At 49.1% G+C, this 17,205-nt stretch overlaps 1 protein-coding gene across 2 annotated transcripts in view; it reads left to right on the forward strand.

Moving 5' to 3' along the window:
• Positions 1-17,205, forward strand: part of dscaml1 (Down syndrome cell adhesion molecule like 1) — a gene marked incomplete at its 5' end in the record, with an annotated part of 68,633 nt that overhangs the window by 48,129 nt on the left and 3,299 nt on the right. For both annotated transcript variants that reach the window (XM_059010180.1, XM_059010181.1), the window contains 10 exon segments: positions 1,563-1,716; positions 2,461-2,578; positions 2,737-2,900; positions 3,124-3,222; positions 4,680-4,868; positions 5,105-5,392; positions 12,171-12,326; positions 13,147-13,177; positions 15,046-15,164; positions 15,352-15,504. In XM_059010180.1, the coding sequence (XP_058866163.1) occupies positions 1,563-1,716; positions 2,461-2,578; positions 2,737-2,900; positions 3,124-3,222; positions 4,680-4,868; positions 5,105-5,392; positions 12,171-12,326; positions 13,147-13,177; positions 15,046-15,164; positions 15,352-15,504 (1,471 nt within the window).

Genomic DNA, 17,205 nt, shown 5'->3' on the forward strand with positions numbered 1-17,205 from the left:
AATAGGAATAGGCTTGTATCTATCCCTGATTCCAAACATTCAAATTGTTTTGAGGGGGAACTAAGAGAAACAGTGCACCATTTTTTCAAGGGTTTACCCCAGTCTCAGTGTGTGCGTGTCAGTGTGTGTGTGCGTGTCAGTGTGTGTCAGTGTGTATGTGTGTCAGTGTGTGTCTGTGTGTGCGTGTCAGTGTGTCAGTGTGTGTGTGTTGGTTCTCGGTTCTCGTGTGTCAGTGTGTGTGTGTGTGTTGGTTCTCGGTTCTTGTGTGTCAGTGTGTGTGTTGGTTCTTGGTTCTCGCGTGTCAGTGTGTGTGTGTGTGTGTGTGTTGGTTCTCGGTTCTCGCGTGTCAGTGTATGTGTGTTGGTTCTCGGTTCTCGCGTGTCAGTGTGTGTGTGTGTGTGTGTGTGTTGGTTCTCGGTTCTCGCGTGTCAGTGTGTGTGTGTGTGTGTGTGTGTTGGTTCTTGGTTCTCGCGTGTCGGTGTGTGTGTGTGTGTGTTGGTTCTGGGTTCTCGAGTGTCGGTGTGTGTGTGTGTGTTGGTTCTTGGTTCTCGCGTGTCAGTGTGTGTGTGTGTGTGTGTTGGTTCTCGGTTCTCGCGTGTCAGTGTATGTGTGTTGGTTCTCGGTTCTCGCGTGTCAGTGTGTGTGTGTGTGTTGGTTCTTGGTTCTCGCGTGTCGGTGTATGTGTGTGCGTGTTGGTTCTCGGTTCTCGCGTGTCGGTGTGTGTGTGTTGGTTCTCAGTTCTCGCGTGTCAGTGTGTGTGTGTGTGTTGGTTCTGGGTTCTTGTGTGTCAGTGTGTGTGTGTTGGTTCTCGGTTCTCGCGTGTCAGTGTGTGTGTGTGTGTGTCAGTGTGTGTGTGTTGGTTCTCGGTTCTCACGTGTCAGTGTGTGCGTGTTGGTTCTCGGTTCTCACGTGTCAGTGTGTGCGTGTTGGTTCTCGGTTCTCGCGTGTCAGTGTGTGCGTGTTGGTTCTTGGTTCTCGCGTGTCAGTGTGTGTGTGTCAGTGTGTGCGTGTTGGTTCTCGGTTCTTGCGTGTCAGTGTGTGCGTGTTGGTTCTCGGTTCTTGCGTGTCAGTGTGTGTGTGTCAGTGTGTGTGTGTTGGTTCTTTGGTTCTCGCGTGTCAGTGTGTGTGTGTTGGTTCTCGGTTCTCGTGTGTCAGTGTGTGTGTGTCAGTGTGTGCGTGTTGGTTCTCGGTTCTTGCATGTCAGTGTGTGTGTGTTGGTTCTCGGTTCTTGCGTGTCAGTGTGTGCGTGTTGGTTCTCGGTTCTTGCGTGTCAGTGTGTGCGTGTTGGTTCTCGGTTCTTGCGTATCAGTGTGTGCGTGTTGGTTCTTGGTTCTCGCGTGTCAGTGTGTGCGTGTTGGTTCTCGGTTCTTGCGTGTCAGTGTGTGCATGTTGGTTCTCGGTTCTAGCGTATCAGTGTGTGTGTTGGTTCTCGGTTCTCGCGTGTCAGTGTGTGTGTGTCAGTGTGTGCGTGTTGGTTCTCGGTTCTCATGTGTCAGTGTGTGTGTGTTGGTTCTCGGTTCTCGCATGTCTTGTTTCTCACACTCTCTTGCTCTGTGTCTCAGGCCCCCAGCGAGTACGAGACCAGTCCGGAGCTCCTGTTCTATCGCATCGCTCACCTGAACCGCGGGCAGCAGTATCTGCTCTGGGTCGCGGCCGTCACCTCAGCAGGAAGAGGAAACATCAGCGAGAAGGTCACCGTGGAGCCTGCTGGGAAGGGTGAGGCTTCAGAAACCAACAGAAAAATCACTCACCGCGCCACTTACTGTTTATTTTTTGAGCTTGAGTTTTCCTGCTGCTAATTACTCCTCTCACTCCCCCTCTCCCCCTCTCCCCCATTCCCCTCTTCCTGCTGCCCCTGCCTCCTCTGCCCCACTCTCTCCCCGAGCAAGGCAGCCCCTCCCCTGTCACAGGAAAGCGAGTCAGGCTGGAAGTGACAGAGCGCTTCCTGTAGGAAAACACTGCTGTTAATTATTTGGAGACGCTTGCGCGGCCAAATTAACTGGCCTCTGTTGGGAAGACAAGCAGTGTCTTAGCAAATAGACAAGCAATTTGTAGCGCGAGGGAGGCGATCGATATCCTCTGGATTACACAGAGAACACTCAATACACCTCGCCACACTCCACACTTAATAACAAGCTTTATAAATCCATTCTCCGGGAGGCGGGCCCCAGTCGATACTTTACTGAAGGACAAATGGCAGCAGACCATTAAGAGATCAAGAAATTGCCTATTTGTGTTTATGCTGAGGCCTCCAGCAGAGACACACAAACTGTTTACCTGCCCATCAGCAGGGTCAGCTGGACTGGTCAACACCTGCACAAAGTGGGGTCGATGGCCCAGAGTATAGCTTCAGCATGTTCACAGCACAGCGCAGCACAGCACAGCACAGCACAGTGTAGCACTGTTTAGTGTACTGCTTGGTGTAGCTATAACTCTGACCCCTTCTTCTCCTCCCTCCAGCCCCAGCGAAGATCATCTCTTTTGGGGGCACGGTCACCACACCCTGGATGAAGGATGTGCGCCTGCCCTGCAGCTCTGTGGGAGAGCCCGCCCCCTCCATCAAGTGGACCAAGGACAGGTGAGCTGTATAGCGCCTTTCCCAGAACCCTTACAAGTAAAGACCCGGTTCTGCAGTGCGAGAGTCCGGACTGAGACAGGATGCAGCCTCTTCATAACATGCTGTCCCTGTGTTAATGCCATGTTCTTATTGATCCTGTGTTCTCCCGTGTGCCGCAGTGAGGACTCTGCTATCCCGCTCACGCTAGACGGGCACCTCCTCATCCTGGCCAACGGAACCCTGGTTCTGCGCGCCGTCAAAGCCGAGGATTCTGGGTACTACACGTGCACCGCCACGAACACGCTGGGCTTCGACACCATCATCATCAATCTGCTGGTGCAAGGTACCCTTTAGTGTTACGTGCGATTGTATCAGCGCTGTACAGGTTGAAGTAGTCACTGTTCCCTGTGTACTAGGATGAGTGTCTACTAGGATCACTGTTATATGATAGCACCACGCAGGGTAGAGTGTGTGCTGTCATCAGGATTCAGTTTTGTGGATCGCTGGGGTATCCCCCCTGCCTGATCACTCCCCTCTCGTGTCTCTGTGTCTGTCTGTGTGCTCAGTGCCTCCGGACCAGCCTCGCCTGACCGTCTCCACCACCTCCACCTCCTCCATCACCCTGGCCTGGGTACCGGGAGACAACGGGGGCAGCTCCATCCGAGGTAGGGAGGGAGAGTGAGAGCGAGAGTGAGAGTGAGAGTGAGAGAGAGAGCGTGAGAGTGAGAGTGAGAGTGAGAGTGAGAGCGAGAGTGAGAGTGAGAGTGAGAGTGAGAGTGAGAGTGAGAGAGAGTGTTCATCACACACACACACACACACACTCTCTCACACTCGCTGTGTGGTGTGTAGCAGTGTGTCAGTGTGTGTGTGTGTGTGCGTCTGTGCAGAGGTGAGAGAAGGTGTGTTGGGAACTCGCAGCTGAAGCTTTGTGGCTAGGATCTGTTTTTTCTCGACTGTGAGTTTGCAGCGGTGTGAAGGACAGCTGCAGAGGCCTCCTGTCCACAGTTCATTACCGCCACCCTGTGGCTGTCAGCTGCAATAACATGTGTAGGAATGGCATGGTGAAGCAGTGCTGTGCTGTGCGGTGATGTCACGCTTCACTGGGACTCTCCCCTTTAGCTGCAGGGGGAATCGTTTTAAATGCGTTTTCTTTATGGGATTTCCATAATGTTTCTCTTTTATGATTTTCATTATAATCACTTCTCTTTCTAAAGTCCCATTCAGCCCCATTCAGCGCGCCTATCTGCTGACACGCTGATCTGCAATTGTAATGAGCCTGTACAAGGCAGCCCTGATTGTGCTATTCACTGGGCAGAACCAGCACAGTGGAGCGGGTCTAAAGAGCTTACACACCCCCTCCCAGCGCACACACTCACACACAGGCAGGACCAGCCGTGCCACAGACAGCTATTAAAATCACCTGTCTGATCAGCGCAAGCAGAAGATGTGATGCTCCGTACACATCCACAATGGAAAAACAGCAAGACAGTGTGTGTGTGTGTGTGTGTGTGTGTGTGTGTGTGTGTGTGTGTCAGCGCGTAGGAGTGTGTGTGTCAGAGCATGTCAGTGTGTGTGTGTGTGTGTGTGTCAGCGCGTAGGAGTGTGTGTGTGTCAGAGCATGTCAGTGTGTGTGTGTGTGTGTGTGTCAGCGCGTAGGAGTGTGTGTGTGTCAGAGCATGTCAGTGTGTGTGTGTGTGTGTGTGTGTGTGTGTCAGCGCGTAGGAATGTGTGTGTCAGAGCATGTCAGTGTGTGTGTGTGTGTGTGTGTGTGTTAGCGCGTAGGAGTGTGCGTGTCAGAGCATGTCAGTGTGTGTGTGTGTGTGTGTGTGTGTCAGCGCGTAGGAGTGTGCGTGTCAGAGCATGTCAGTGTGTGTGTGTGTGTGCAGTACTCAGTGTGTGTGTGCGTGTGTGCAGTACTCAGTGTGTGTGTGTGTGTGCTCCTCTCATTGACCTGTTCTCTGTCTCCTCTCCCAGGCTTCGTCCTGCAGTACTCAGTGTGTGTGTGTGCTCCTCTCATTGACCTGTTCTCTGTCTTCTCTCCCAGGCTTCGTCCTGCAGTACTCAGTGTGTGTGTGTGTGTGTGTGCTCCTCTCATTGACCTGTTCTCTGTCTCCTCTCCCAGGCTTCGTCCTGCAGTACTCAGTTGATAACAGCGAGGAGTGGAAGGACGTGTTCATCAGCTCCACAGAGCGCTCCTTCAAACTGGACAACCTCAAGTGTGGCACCTGGTACAAAGTGAAGCTGGCAGCCAAGAACAGTGTGGGGGCCGGCAGGATCAGCGAGATTATAGAAGCAAAGACCTTCGGGAGAGGTGAGGGACGACAGAGGAGAGGAGAGGGGAGGGGAGGAGAGGGGAGGGGAGTGGGGAGGGGAGAGGGGAAGGGAGAGGGGAAGGGAGATAGGAGAAAGGGGAGAGGAAAGGTAGAGAAAAGAAAGGGGAGAGGAGAGGGGAGAGGAGAGGGAAGAAGAGAGGAGAGGAGAAAGGGGAGAGGTGAGGAGAGAGGGGAGGGTGTTGTCCTGACTGATGTCTCTCTCTCGGTGTCTCAGAGCCCTCCTTCAATAAGGACCAGCATCTCTTCACTCACCTGAACTCGACACACGCTCGGCTGCACCTGCAGGGCTGGAACAACGGCGGCTGCCCCATCAACGCCATCCTGCTGGAGTTCAGACCCAAGGGCACCTGGGCGTGGCACACGCTGCGCACCAACACCTCTGCCGACCTGTTCCTGGCAGAGCTGCGCGAGGCCACCTGGTACGAGCTGCGCATGAAGGCCTGCAACAGCGCCGGCTGCGGGAACGAGAGCGCGCAGTTCGCAACGCTGGACTACGATGGGAGTGAGTACACACTCACTGAGGAACACACTCACTGAGAAACACACTCACTGAGAAACACACTCACTGAGGAACACACTCACTGAGGAACACACTCACTGAGAAACACACTCACTGAGAAACACACTCACTGAGAAACACACTCACTGACAAACACACTCACTGACAAACACACTCGCTGAGAAACACACTCGCTGACAAACACACTCGCTGAGAAACACACTGAGAAACACACTGAGAAACACACTCACTGACAAACACACTCGCTGACAAACACACTCACTGACAAACACACTCGCTGAGAAACACACTCGCTGACAAACACACTTGCTGACAAACACACTCACTGAGAAACACACTCACTGACAAACACACTCGCTGACAAACACACTCGCTGACAAACACATTCGCTGAGAAACACACTCGCTGACAAACACACTCGCTGACAAACACACTCACTGAGAAACACACTCACTGACAAACACACTCGCTGACAAACACACTCGCTGAGAAACACAATCACTGAGAAACACACTCACTGAGAAACACACTCACTGACAAACACACTGAGAAACACACTCGCTGAGAAACACACTCACTGACAAACACACTCACTGACAAACACACTCACTGACAAACACACTCGCTGAGAAACACACTCACTGACAAACACACTCGCTGAGAAACACACTGAGAAACACACTGAGAAACACACTCACTGACAAACACACTCACTGACAAACACACTCGCTGACAAACACACTCACTGAGAAACACACTCACTGACAAACACACTCGCTGAGAAACACACTCATTGAGAAACACACTCACTGACAAACACACTCACTGAGAAACACACTCACTGAGAAACACACTCTCTGACAAATACACTCGCTGACAAACACACTCACTGACAAACACACTCACTGACAAACACACTCACTGAGAAACACACTCGCTGAGAAACACACTCACTGAGGAACACACTCACTGACAAACACACTCACTGACAAACACACTCACTGAGAAACACACTCACTGACAAACACACTCACTGAGAAACACACTCACTAAGAAACACACTCACTGAGAAACACACTCACTGACAAACACTCGCTGAGAAACACACTCACTAAGAAACACACTCGCTGAGAAACACACTCACTGACAAACACACTCACTGAGAAACACACTCACTGACAAACACACTCACTGACAAACACACTCACTGAGAAACACACTCACTGACAAACACACTCACTGAGAAACACACTCACTAAGAAACACTCGCTGAAACACACTCACTAAGAAACACTCGCTGAGAAACACACTCGCTGAGAAACACACTCACTAAGAAACACACTCGCTGAGAAACACACTCACTGACAAACACACTCACTGAGAAACACACTCACTGACAAACACACTCACTGACAAACACACTCACTGAGAAACAAACTCGCTGAGAAACACACTCACTGACAAACACACTCACTGAGAAACACACTCACTGACAAACACACTCACTGAGAAACACACTCACTGACAAACACACTCACTGACAAACACACTCACTGAGAAACACACTCGCTGAGAAACACACTCGCTGATAAACACACTCGCTGACAAACACACTCACTGACAAACACACTCGCTGAAAAACACACTCATTGAGAAACACACTCACTGACAAACACACTCACTGAGAAACACACTCACTGAGAAACACACTCACTGAGAAACACACTCTCTGACAAACACACTCACTGACAAACACACTCGCTGAGAAACACACTCACTGACAAACACACTCACTGAGAAACACACTCACTGACAAACACACTCACTGACAAACACACTCGCTGACAAACACACTCGCTGAGAAACACACTCACTGACAAACACACTCGCTGAGAAACACACTGAGAAACACACTGAGAAACACACTCACTGACAAACACACTCGCTGACAAACACACTCACTGACAAACACACTCGCTGAGAAACACACTCGCTGACAAACACACTCGCTGACAAACACACTCACTGAGAAACACACTCACTGACAAACACACTCGCTGAAAAACACACTCATTGAGAAACACACTCACTGACAAACACACTCACTGAGAAACACACTCACTGAGAAACACACTCACTGAGAAACACACTCTCTGACAAATACACTCGCTGACAAACACACTCACTGACAAACACACTCACTGACAAACACACTCGCTGAGAAACACACTCACTGAGGAACACACTCACTGAGAAACACACTCACTGAGAAACACACTCACTGACTAACACACTCACTGAGAAACACACTCACTGAGAAACACACTCACTAAGAAACACACTCACTGAGAAACACACTCACTGACAAACACACTCGCTGAGAAACACACTCACTGAGAAACACACTCACTGAGAAACACACTCACTGACAAACACACTCACTGAGAAACACACTCACTAAGAAACACTCGCTGAAACACACTCACTAAGAAACACTTGCTGAGAAACACACTCGCTGAGAAACACACTCACTAAGAAACACACTCGCTGAGAAACACACTCACTGACAAACACACTCACTGAGAAACACACTCACTGACAAACACACTCACTGACAAACACACTCGCTGAGAAACACACTCGCTGAGAAACACATTCACTGAGAAACACACTCACTGAGAAACACACTCACTGACAAACACACTCACTGAGAAACACACTCACTGAGAAACACACTCACTAAGAAACACACTCACTAAGAAACACTCGCTGAGAAACACACTCACTAAGAAACACACTCGCTGAGAAACACACTCACTGACAAACACACTCACTGAGAAACACACTCACTGACAAACACACTCACTGACAAACACACTCGCTGAGAAACACACTCACTGAGAAACACACTCACTGACAAACACACTCACTGACAAACACACTCACTGAGAAACACTCACTGACAAACACACTCACTGACAAACACACTTACTGAGAGACACACTCACTGACAAACACACTCACTGACAAACACACTCACTGACAAACACACTCACTAAGAAACACACTCACTAAGAAACACACTCTCTGACAAACACACTCGCTGACAAACACACTCACTGACAAACACACTCACTGACAAACACACTCACTGAGAAACACACTCGCTGAGAAACACACTCACTGAGGAACACACTCACTGACAAACACACTCACTGAGAAACACACTCACTGAGAAACACACTCGCTGAGAAACACACTCACTGACAAACACACTCGCTGAGAAACACACTCACTGAGAAACACACTCACTGATAAACACACTCGCTGAGAAACACACTGACAAACACAATCACTGAGAAACACACTCACTGAGAAACACACTCACTGAGAAACACACTCGCTGAGAAACACACTCACTGACAAACACACTTACTGAGAGACACACTCACTGACAAACACAATCACTGAGAGACACACTCGCTGAGAAACACACTCACTGACAAACACACTCGCTGAGAAACACACTCACTGACAAACACACTCGCTGTGAAACACACTCACTGACAAACACACTTACTGAGAGACACACTCACTGACAAACACACTCGCTGAGAAACACACTCACTGAGAAACACACTCACTGACAAACACACTCGCTGAGAAACACACTCATTGAGAAACACACTCACTGAGAAACACACTCACTGAGAAACACACTCTCTGACAAATACACTCGCTGACAAACACACTCACTGACAAACACACTCACTGACAAACACACTCGCTGAGAAACACACTCACTGAGGAACACACTCACTGACAAACACACTCGCTGAGAAACACACTGAGAAACACACTGAGAAACACACTCACTGACAAACACACTCGCTGACAAACACACTCACTGACAAACACACTCGCTGAGAAACACACTCGCTGACAAACACACTCGCTGACAAACACACTCACTGAGAAACACACTCACTGACAAACACACTCGCTGAGAAACACACTCATTGAGAAACACACTCACTGACAAACACACTCACTGAGAAACACACTCACTGAGAAACACACTCTCTGACAAATACACTCGCTGACAAACACACTCACTGACAAACACACTCACTGACAAACACACTCGCTGAGAAACACACTCACTGAGGAACACACTCACTGAGAAACACACTCACTGAGAAACACACTCACTGAGAAACACACTCACTGAGAAACACACTCACTAAGAAACACACTCACTGACAAACACACTCACTGAGAAACACACTCACTGAGAAACACACTCACTAAGAAACACACTCACTGAGAAACACACTCACTGACAAACACACTCGCTGAGAAACACAATCACTAAGAAACACACTCGCTGAGAAACACACTCACTGACAAACACACTCACTGAGAAACACACTCACTGACAAACACACTCACTGACAAACACACTCACTGAGAAACACACTCACTGACAAACACACTCACTGAGAAACACACTCACTAAGAAACACTCGCTGAAACACACTCACTAAGAAACACTTGCTGAGAAACACACTCGCTGAGAAACACACTCACTAAGAAACACACTCGCTGAGAAACACACTCACTGACAAACACACTCACTGAGAAACACACTCACTGACAAACACACTCACTGACAAACACACTCACTGACAAACACACTCGCTGAGAAACACACTCGCTGAGAAACACACTCACTGACAAACACACTCACTGAGAAACACACTCACTGAGAAACACACTCACTAAGAAACACACTCACTAAGAAACACTCGCTGAGAAACACACTCGCTGAGAAACACACTCACTAAGAAACACACTCGCTGAGAAACACACTCACTGACAAACACACTCACTGAGAAACACACTCACTGACAAACACACTCGCTGAGAAACACACTCACTGAGAAACACACTCACTGACAAACACACTCACTGACAAACACACTCACTGAGAAACACTCACTGACAAACACACTCACTGACAAACACACTTACTGAGAGACACACTCACTGACAAACACACTCACTGACAAACACACTCACTAAGAAACACACTCACTAAGAAACACACTCTCTGACAAACACACTCGCTGACAAACACACTCACTGACAAACACACTCACTGACAAACACACTCGCTGAGAAACACACTCACTGACAAACACACTCACTGAGGAACACACTCTCTGACAAACACACTCGCTGAGAAACACACTCACTGACAAACACACTCACTGACAAACACACTCACTGAGAAACACTCGCTGAGAAACACACTCACTGACAAACACACTCGCTGAGAAACACACTCACTGAGAAACACACTCACTGACAAACACACTCGCTGAGAAACACACTCACTGAGAAACACACTCACTGACAAACACACTCGCTGAGAAACACACTGACAAACACAATCACTGAGAAACACACTCACTGAGAAACACACTCACTGAGAAACACACTCACTGACAAACACACTCGCTGAGAAACACACTGACAAACACAATCACTGAGAAACACACTCACTGAGAAACACACTCACTGAGAAACACACTCGCTGAGAAACACACTCACTGACAAACACACTTACTGAGAGACACACTCACTGACAAACACAATCACTGAGAGACACACTCGCTGAGAAACACACTCACTGACAAACACACTCGCTGTGAAACACACTCACTGACAAACACACTTACTGAGAGACACACTCACTGACAAACACAATCACTGAGAAACACACTCACTGACAAACACAATCACTGACAAACACACTCACTGAGAAACATTTAATGTCAATAGAAACCAGTGCTGGGTCAAATAGACCCGAAACATAAAAGTAGTGTTAGAAACACACACTCACTGCAGCACACACGTGGAGACACACACGTTCACACATAAAATATGCTTTCAATTCACTTGCTTACTGCAATCATCTGTTTGTAAAGTGTATATGTGTCTGTGCCCAGCAGCAGTGCCAGGGTGGAGGTCAGAGTTCAGAGCACTGGCATCTATTGAGACAGCCCCCCCCCCCCCCCCCCCCCCCCCCCCCCCCCCCCCCCGCTCAATGTCTTGGGGCGGAGAGGAGAGGAAAGGAGAGGAGAGGAGAGGAGAGGAAAGGAAAGGAGAGGAGACGAGAGGAAAGGAGACGAGAGGAAAGGAAAGGAGAGCAAAGGAGAGGAGATGAAAGGAAAGGAGAGGAGAGGAAAGGAGAGGAAAGGAGAGGAGAGGAGAGGAGAGGAGAGGAAAGCAGAGGCGAGGAAAGGAGAGGAGAGGAGAGGAGAGGAAAGCAGAGGAGGGAAAGGAGAGGAAATGAAAGGAGAGGAGTGGAGAGGAGAGAGGAGAGAGGAGAGGAGAGAGGAGAGAGGAGAGGAGAGGAGAGAGGAGAGGAGCGGAGGGGAGAGGAAGAGAGGAGAGGAGAGGAGAGAGGAGAGGAGAGGAGAGGAAAGGAGAGGAGTGGAGAGGAGAGAGGAGAGGAGAGGAGAGAGGAGAGGAGAGTGGACACCCACATTAGGAGTCATTAACAGGGTACTAACAGGACAGACCTGCTGCATGCAGTGTACAGTGGAGCCCTTAGCAAACCCTAATGTGTTCTCTATGGTGGGTCTTCTCCACACAACAGACAGACAGACACAGGGGCCATGAGCTGCAGATACAAAGCACCTCAGTACAGGGAATGAGTTTGTATCTATGCGTCTCTCTCTCTCTCTCTCAGGCACTATCCCCCCTATCAAGTCTGCGCGTGACGAGGGGGATGATGTGAAGAAGCTGTTCACCATCGCCTGCCCCGTCATACTGGTGACACTGGGAGCGGCCCTGCTCTTCATCATCCGCAAGAAACGCAAAGAGAAGAGGCTCAAGAGGCTACGAGGTGAGACCAGTACAGGCAGACAGTAAACCAGTATACACATACTGAACCAGTATACACACACACCGAACCAGTATACACACACCGAACCAGTATACACACACCGAACCAGTATACACACACCAAACCAGTATACACATACTGAACCAGAACACACACACCGAACCAGTATACACATACTGGACCAGTATACACATACTGAACCAGAATACACATACTGAACCAGTATACACACACACCGAACCAGTATACACACACACCGAACCAGTATACACACACACCGAACCAGTATACACACATCAAACCAGTATACACACACACCGAACCAGTATACACACACCAAACCAGTATACACACACCGAACCAGTATACACACCGAACCAGTATACACATACTGAACCAGTATACACACACACCAAACCAGTATACACATACTGAACCAGTATACACATACTGAACCAGTATACACACACACTGAACCAGCACACACACACACTGAACCAGCACACACACACACTGAACCAGCACACACACACACATTGAACCAGCACACACACACACACACACACACACTGAACCAGCACACACACACACTGAACCAGCACACACACACACTGAACCAGCACACACACACACACACACACACACACACACTGAACCAGCACACACACACACATTGAACCAGCACACACACACAAACACACACACACACACTGAACCAGCACACACACACACTGAACCAGCACACACACACACATACGCCTCATCCTTGCTCCTCTTCTTGCTGGTATTAATCAGAGCCTGTTGGCTCGTTTTGTTTCAGATGCTAAAAGCCTGGCAGAGATGCTGATCAGGTAAGAGCCCCTGATTTTCAGGTAGTGTTGCACGAGGCACTTCACTCCACTTAAACATTTATTTGTGAAAAAGCTAAACTGCAATCGTTCACATGGGACAGCCTCTCATCAGCCATTTACTGTGCTGTAAACAAGGCTGATCAACAACAGCATTTGAACCTTGTCTGCATGGGCTACCGACACCACCTACTGGCCGTGGGTGGTAGAGACTGCCCAATGTATTTCCATGGAACCAAGTTTCCCTTGTGAAAATACAGAGACCTTTTCAAATAACTAAAAAAAATTACAAACACAAATACTGTAGTGGGTGTGGGGAGCTATCTCCACTGAGCCACATCATGCATTTATGTCATTTATATTGAAATGGTTAAATGAATGTGAACTGACCCAAGTGCTGATGCGGTTGTTGTGGTGTTTTGGTGATTGCTTGGTGACTGTGTTTTGGTGATTGCTTGGTGACTCTGTGTTTTGGTGATTGCTTGGTGACTGTGTGTGATTGCTTGGTGACTCTGTTTTGGTGATTGCTTGGTGACTGTGTTTTGGTGATTGCTTGGTGACTCTGTGTTTTGGTGATTGCTTGGTGACTGTGTGTTCTGGTGATTGCTTGGTGACTCTGTGTTCTGGTGATTGCTTGGTGACTCTGTGTTCTGGTGATTGCTTGGTGACTGTGTTTTGGTGATTGCTTGGTGACTCTGTGTTCTGGTGATTGCTTGGTGACTCTGTGTTTTGGTGATTGCTTGGTGACTCTGTGTTTTGGTGATTGCTTGGTGACTCTGTGTTCTGGTGATTGCTTGGTGACTGTGTTTTGGTGATTGCTTGGTGACTCTGTGTTTTGGTGATTGCTTGGTGACTCTGTGTTTTGGTGATTGCTTGGTGACTCTGTGTTCTGGTGATTGCTTGGTGACTGTGTTTTGGTGATTGCTTGGTGGCTCTGTGTTCTGGTGATTGCTTGGTGACTCTGTGTTCTGGTGATTGCTTGGTGACTGTGTTTTGGTGATTGCTTGGTGACTGTGTGTTTTGGTGATTGCTTGGTGACTGTGTGTTTTGGTGATTGCTTGGTGACTGTGTTTTGGTGATTGCTTGGTGACTCTGTGTTTTGGTGATTGCTTGGTGACTGTGTTTTGGTGATTGCTTGGTGACTGTGTGTTTTGGTGATTGCTTGGTGACTCTGTGTGATTGCTTGGTGACTCTGTTATGGTGATTGCTTGGTGACTGTGTTTTGGTGATTGCTTGGTGACTGTGTTTTGGTGATTGCTTGGTGACTGTGTTTTGGTGATCAGTTGGTAACTCTGTGTTTTGGTGATCAGTTGGTAACTCTGTGTTTTGGTGATTGCTTGGTGACTGTGTTTTGGTGATTGCTTGGTGACTCTGTGTTTTGGTGATTGCTTGGTGACTCTGTTTTGGTGATTGCTTGGTGACTGTGTTTTGGTGATTGCTTGGTGACTCTGTGTTTTGGTGATTGCTTGGTGACTCTGTTTTGGTGATCAGTTGGTGACTCTGTTTTGGTGATTGCTTGGTGACTCTATATTTTGGTGATTGCTTGGTGACTGTGTTCTGGTGATTGCTTGGTGACTGTGTTCTGGTGATTGCTTGGTCACTCTGTGTTTTGGTGATTGCTTGGTGACTGTGTTTTGGTGATCAGTTGGTGACTCTGTGTTTTGGTGATTGCTTGGTGACTCTGTGTTTTGGTGATCAGTTGGTGACTCTGTGTTCTGGTGATTGCTTGGTGACTCTGTTTTGGTGATTGCTTGGTGACTCTGTTTTGGTGATTGCTTGGTGACTCTGTGTTTTGGTGATTGCTTGGTGACTCTGTGTTTTGGTGATCAGTTGGTAACTCAGTGTGTTTTTCACGCTTGTTTTGGGAGCAGTAAGAATAACCGCAGCTTCGACACGCCGGTGAAGGGCCCCCCCCAGGGGCCACGGCTTCACATCGACATCCCGAGAGTGCAGCTCCTCATCGAGGACAAGGAGGGGATCAAACAGCTGGGTGAGGAGAGGGCTGGGGCTGCCTGTCTGTGTGTGTGTGTGTGTCTGTCTGTGTGTGTGTCTGTGTCTATATATGTCTATCTGTACGTGTGTGTGTGTCATTACAGCACAGACCCAATATGACCTCACAGAAGGAGGCGTGTCTTTGCATTATCAATAATAACCCTGCCCCTTCCTGTCTCTGACAGGTGAAGACAAGGCCACGATCCCTGCGACGGACACCGAGTTCAGCCAATCATTGAACCCGCAGAGCTTCTGCACGGGTGTGTCCCTGCATCACCCCGCCCTCATCCAGAACACTGGCCCTCTGATTGACATGTCTGACATCCGGCCCGGCACCAGTGAGTACCACCACAGGGGGGCGCTGTGCACAATGAACAGCCTAAGTACCTCTTGTTGCTGCTCCAGAAATGTGTAGCGCGAAATGAAGCAGTGAAGCAGTAGCTGGGTGTGATTCTGTGTTGATGGAGTCCAGTGAAGGAGCAGCTGGGTGTGTATCTGTGTTGATGCTCCAGTGACGCAGTAGCTGGGTGTGTATCTGTGTTGATGCTCCAGTGAAGCAGTAGCTGGGTGTGATTCTGTGTTGATGGAGTCCAGTGAAGCAGTAGCTGGGTGTGTATCTGTGTTGATGCTCCAGTGAAGCAGTAGCTGGGTGTGTATCTGTGTTGATGCTCCAGTGACGCAGTAGCTGGGTGTGTATCTGTGTTGATGCTCCAGTGAAGCAGTAGCTGGGTGTGTATCTGTGTTGATGCTCCAGTGACGCAGTAGCTGGGTGTGTATCTGTGTTGATGCTCCAGTGAAGCAGAAGCTGGGTGTGTGTCTGTGTTGATGGAGTCCAGTGACGCAGTAGCTGGGTGTGTATCTGTGTTGATGCTCCAGTGACGCAGTAGCTGGGTGTGTATCTGTGTTGATGGAGTCCAGTGACGCAGTAGCTGGGTGTGTATCAGTGTTGATGGAGTCCAGTGACGCAGTAGCTGGGTGTGTATCTGTGTTGATGCTACAGTGATGCAGTAGCTGGGTGTGTATCTGTGTTGATGCTCCAATGACGCAGTAGCTGGGTGTGTATCTGTGTTGATGCTCCAGTGACACAGTAGCTGGGTGTGTATCTGTGTTGATGGAGTCCAGTGACGCAGTAGCTGGGTGTGTATCTGTGTTGATGCTCCAGTGACGCAGTAGCTGGGTGTGTATCTGTGTTGATGGAGTCCAGTGACGCAGTAGCTGGGTGTGTATCTGTGTTGATGCTCCAGTGACGCAGTAGCTGGGTGTGTATCTGTGTTGATGCTCCAGTGACGCAGTAGCTGGGTGTGTATCTGTGTTGATGGAGTCCAGTGAAGCAGTAGCTGGGTGTGTATCTGTGTTGATGCTACAGTGATGCAGTAGCTGGGTGTGTATCTGTGTTGATGCTCCAATGACACAGTAGCTGGGTGTGTATCTGTGTTGATGCTCCAGTGACGCAGTAGCTGGGTGTGTATCTGTGTTGATGGAGTCCAGTGACGCAGTAGCTGGGTGTGTGTCTGTGTTGATGGAGTCCAGTGACGCAGTAGCTGGGTGTGTATCTGTGTTGATGGAGTCCAGTGACGCAGTAGCTGGGTGTGTATCTGTGTTGATGGAGTCCAGTGAAGCAGTAGCTGGGTGTGTATCTGTGTTGATGCTCCAGTGACGCAGTAGCTGGGTGTGTATCTGTGTTGATGGAGTCCAGTGAAGCAGTAGCTGGGTGTGTATCTGTGTTGATGGAGTCCAGTGAAGCAGTAGCTGGGTGTGTATCTGTGTTGATGCTCCAGTGACGCAGTAGCTGGGTGTGTATCTGTGTTGATGGAGTCCAGTGACGCAGTAGCTGGGTGTGTATCTGTGTTGATGGAGTCCAGTGAAGCAGTAGCTGGGTGTGTATCTGTGTTGATGCTCCAGTGACGCAGTAGCTGGGTGTGTATCTGTGTTGATGCTCCAGTGAAGCAGTAGCTGGGTGTGTATCTGTGTTGATGCTCCAGTGACGCAGTAGCTGGGTGTGTATCTGTGTTGATGCTCCAGTGACGCAGTAGCTGGGT

This window comes from Acipenser ruthenus, chromosome 40 (genome assembly GCF_902713425.1).
Source record: "Acipenser ruthenus chromosome 40, fAciRut3.2 maternal haplotype, whole genome shotgun sequence".
Classification (NCBI taxonomy): Eukaryota; Metazoa; Chordata; class Actinopteri; order Acipenseriformes; family Acipenseridae; genus Acipenser; species Acipenser ruthenus.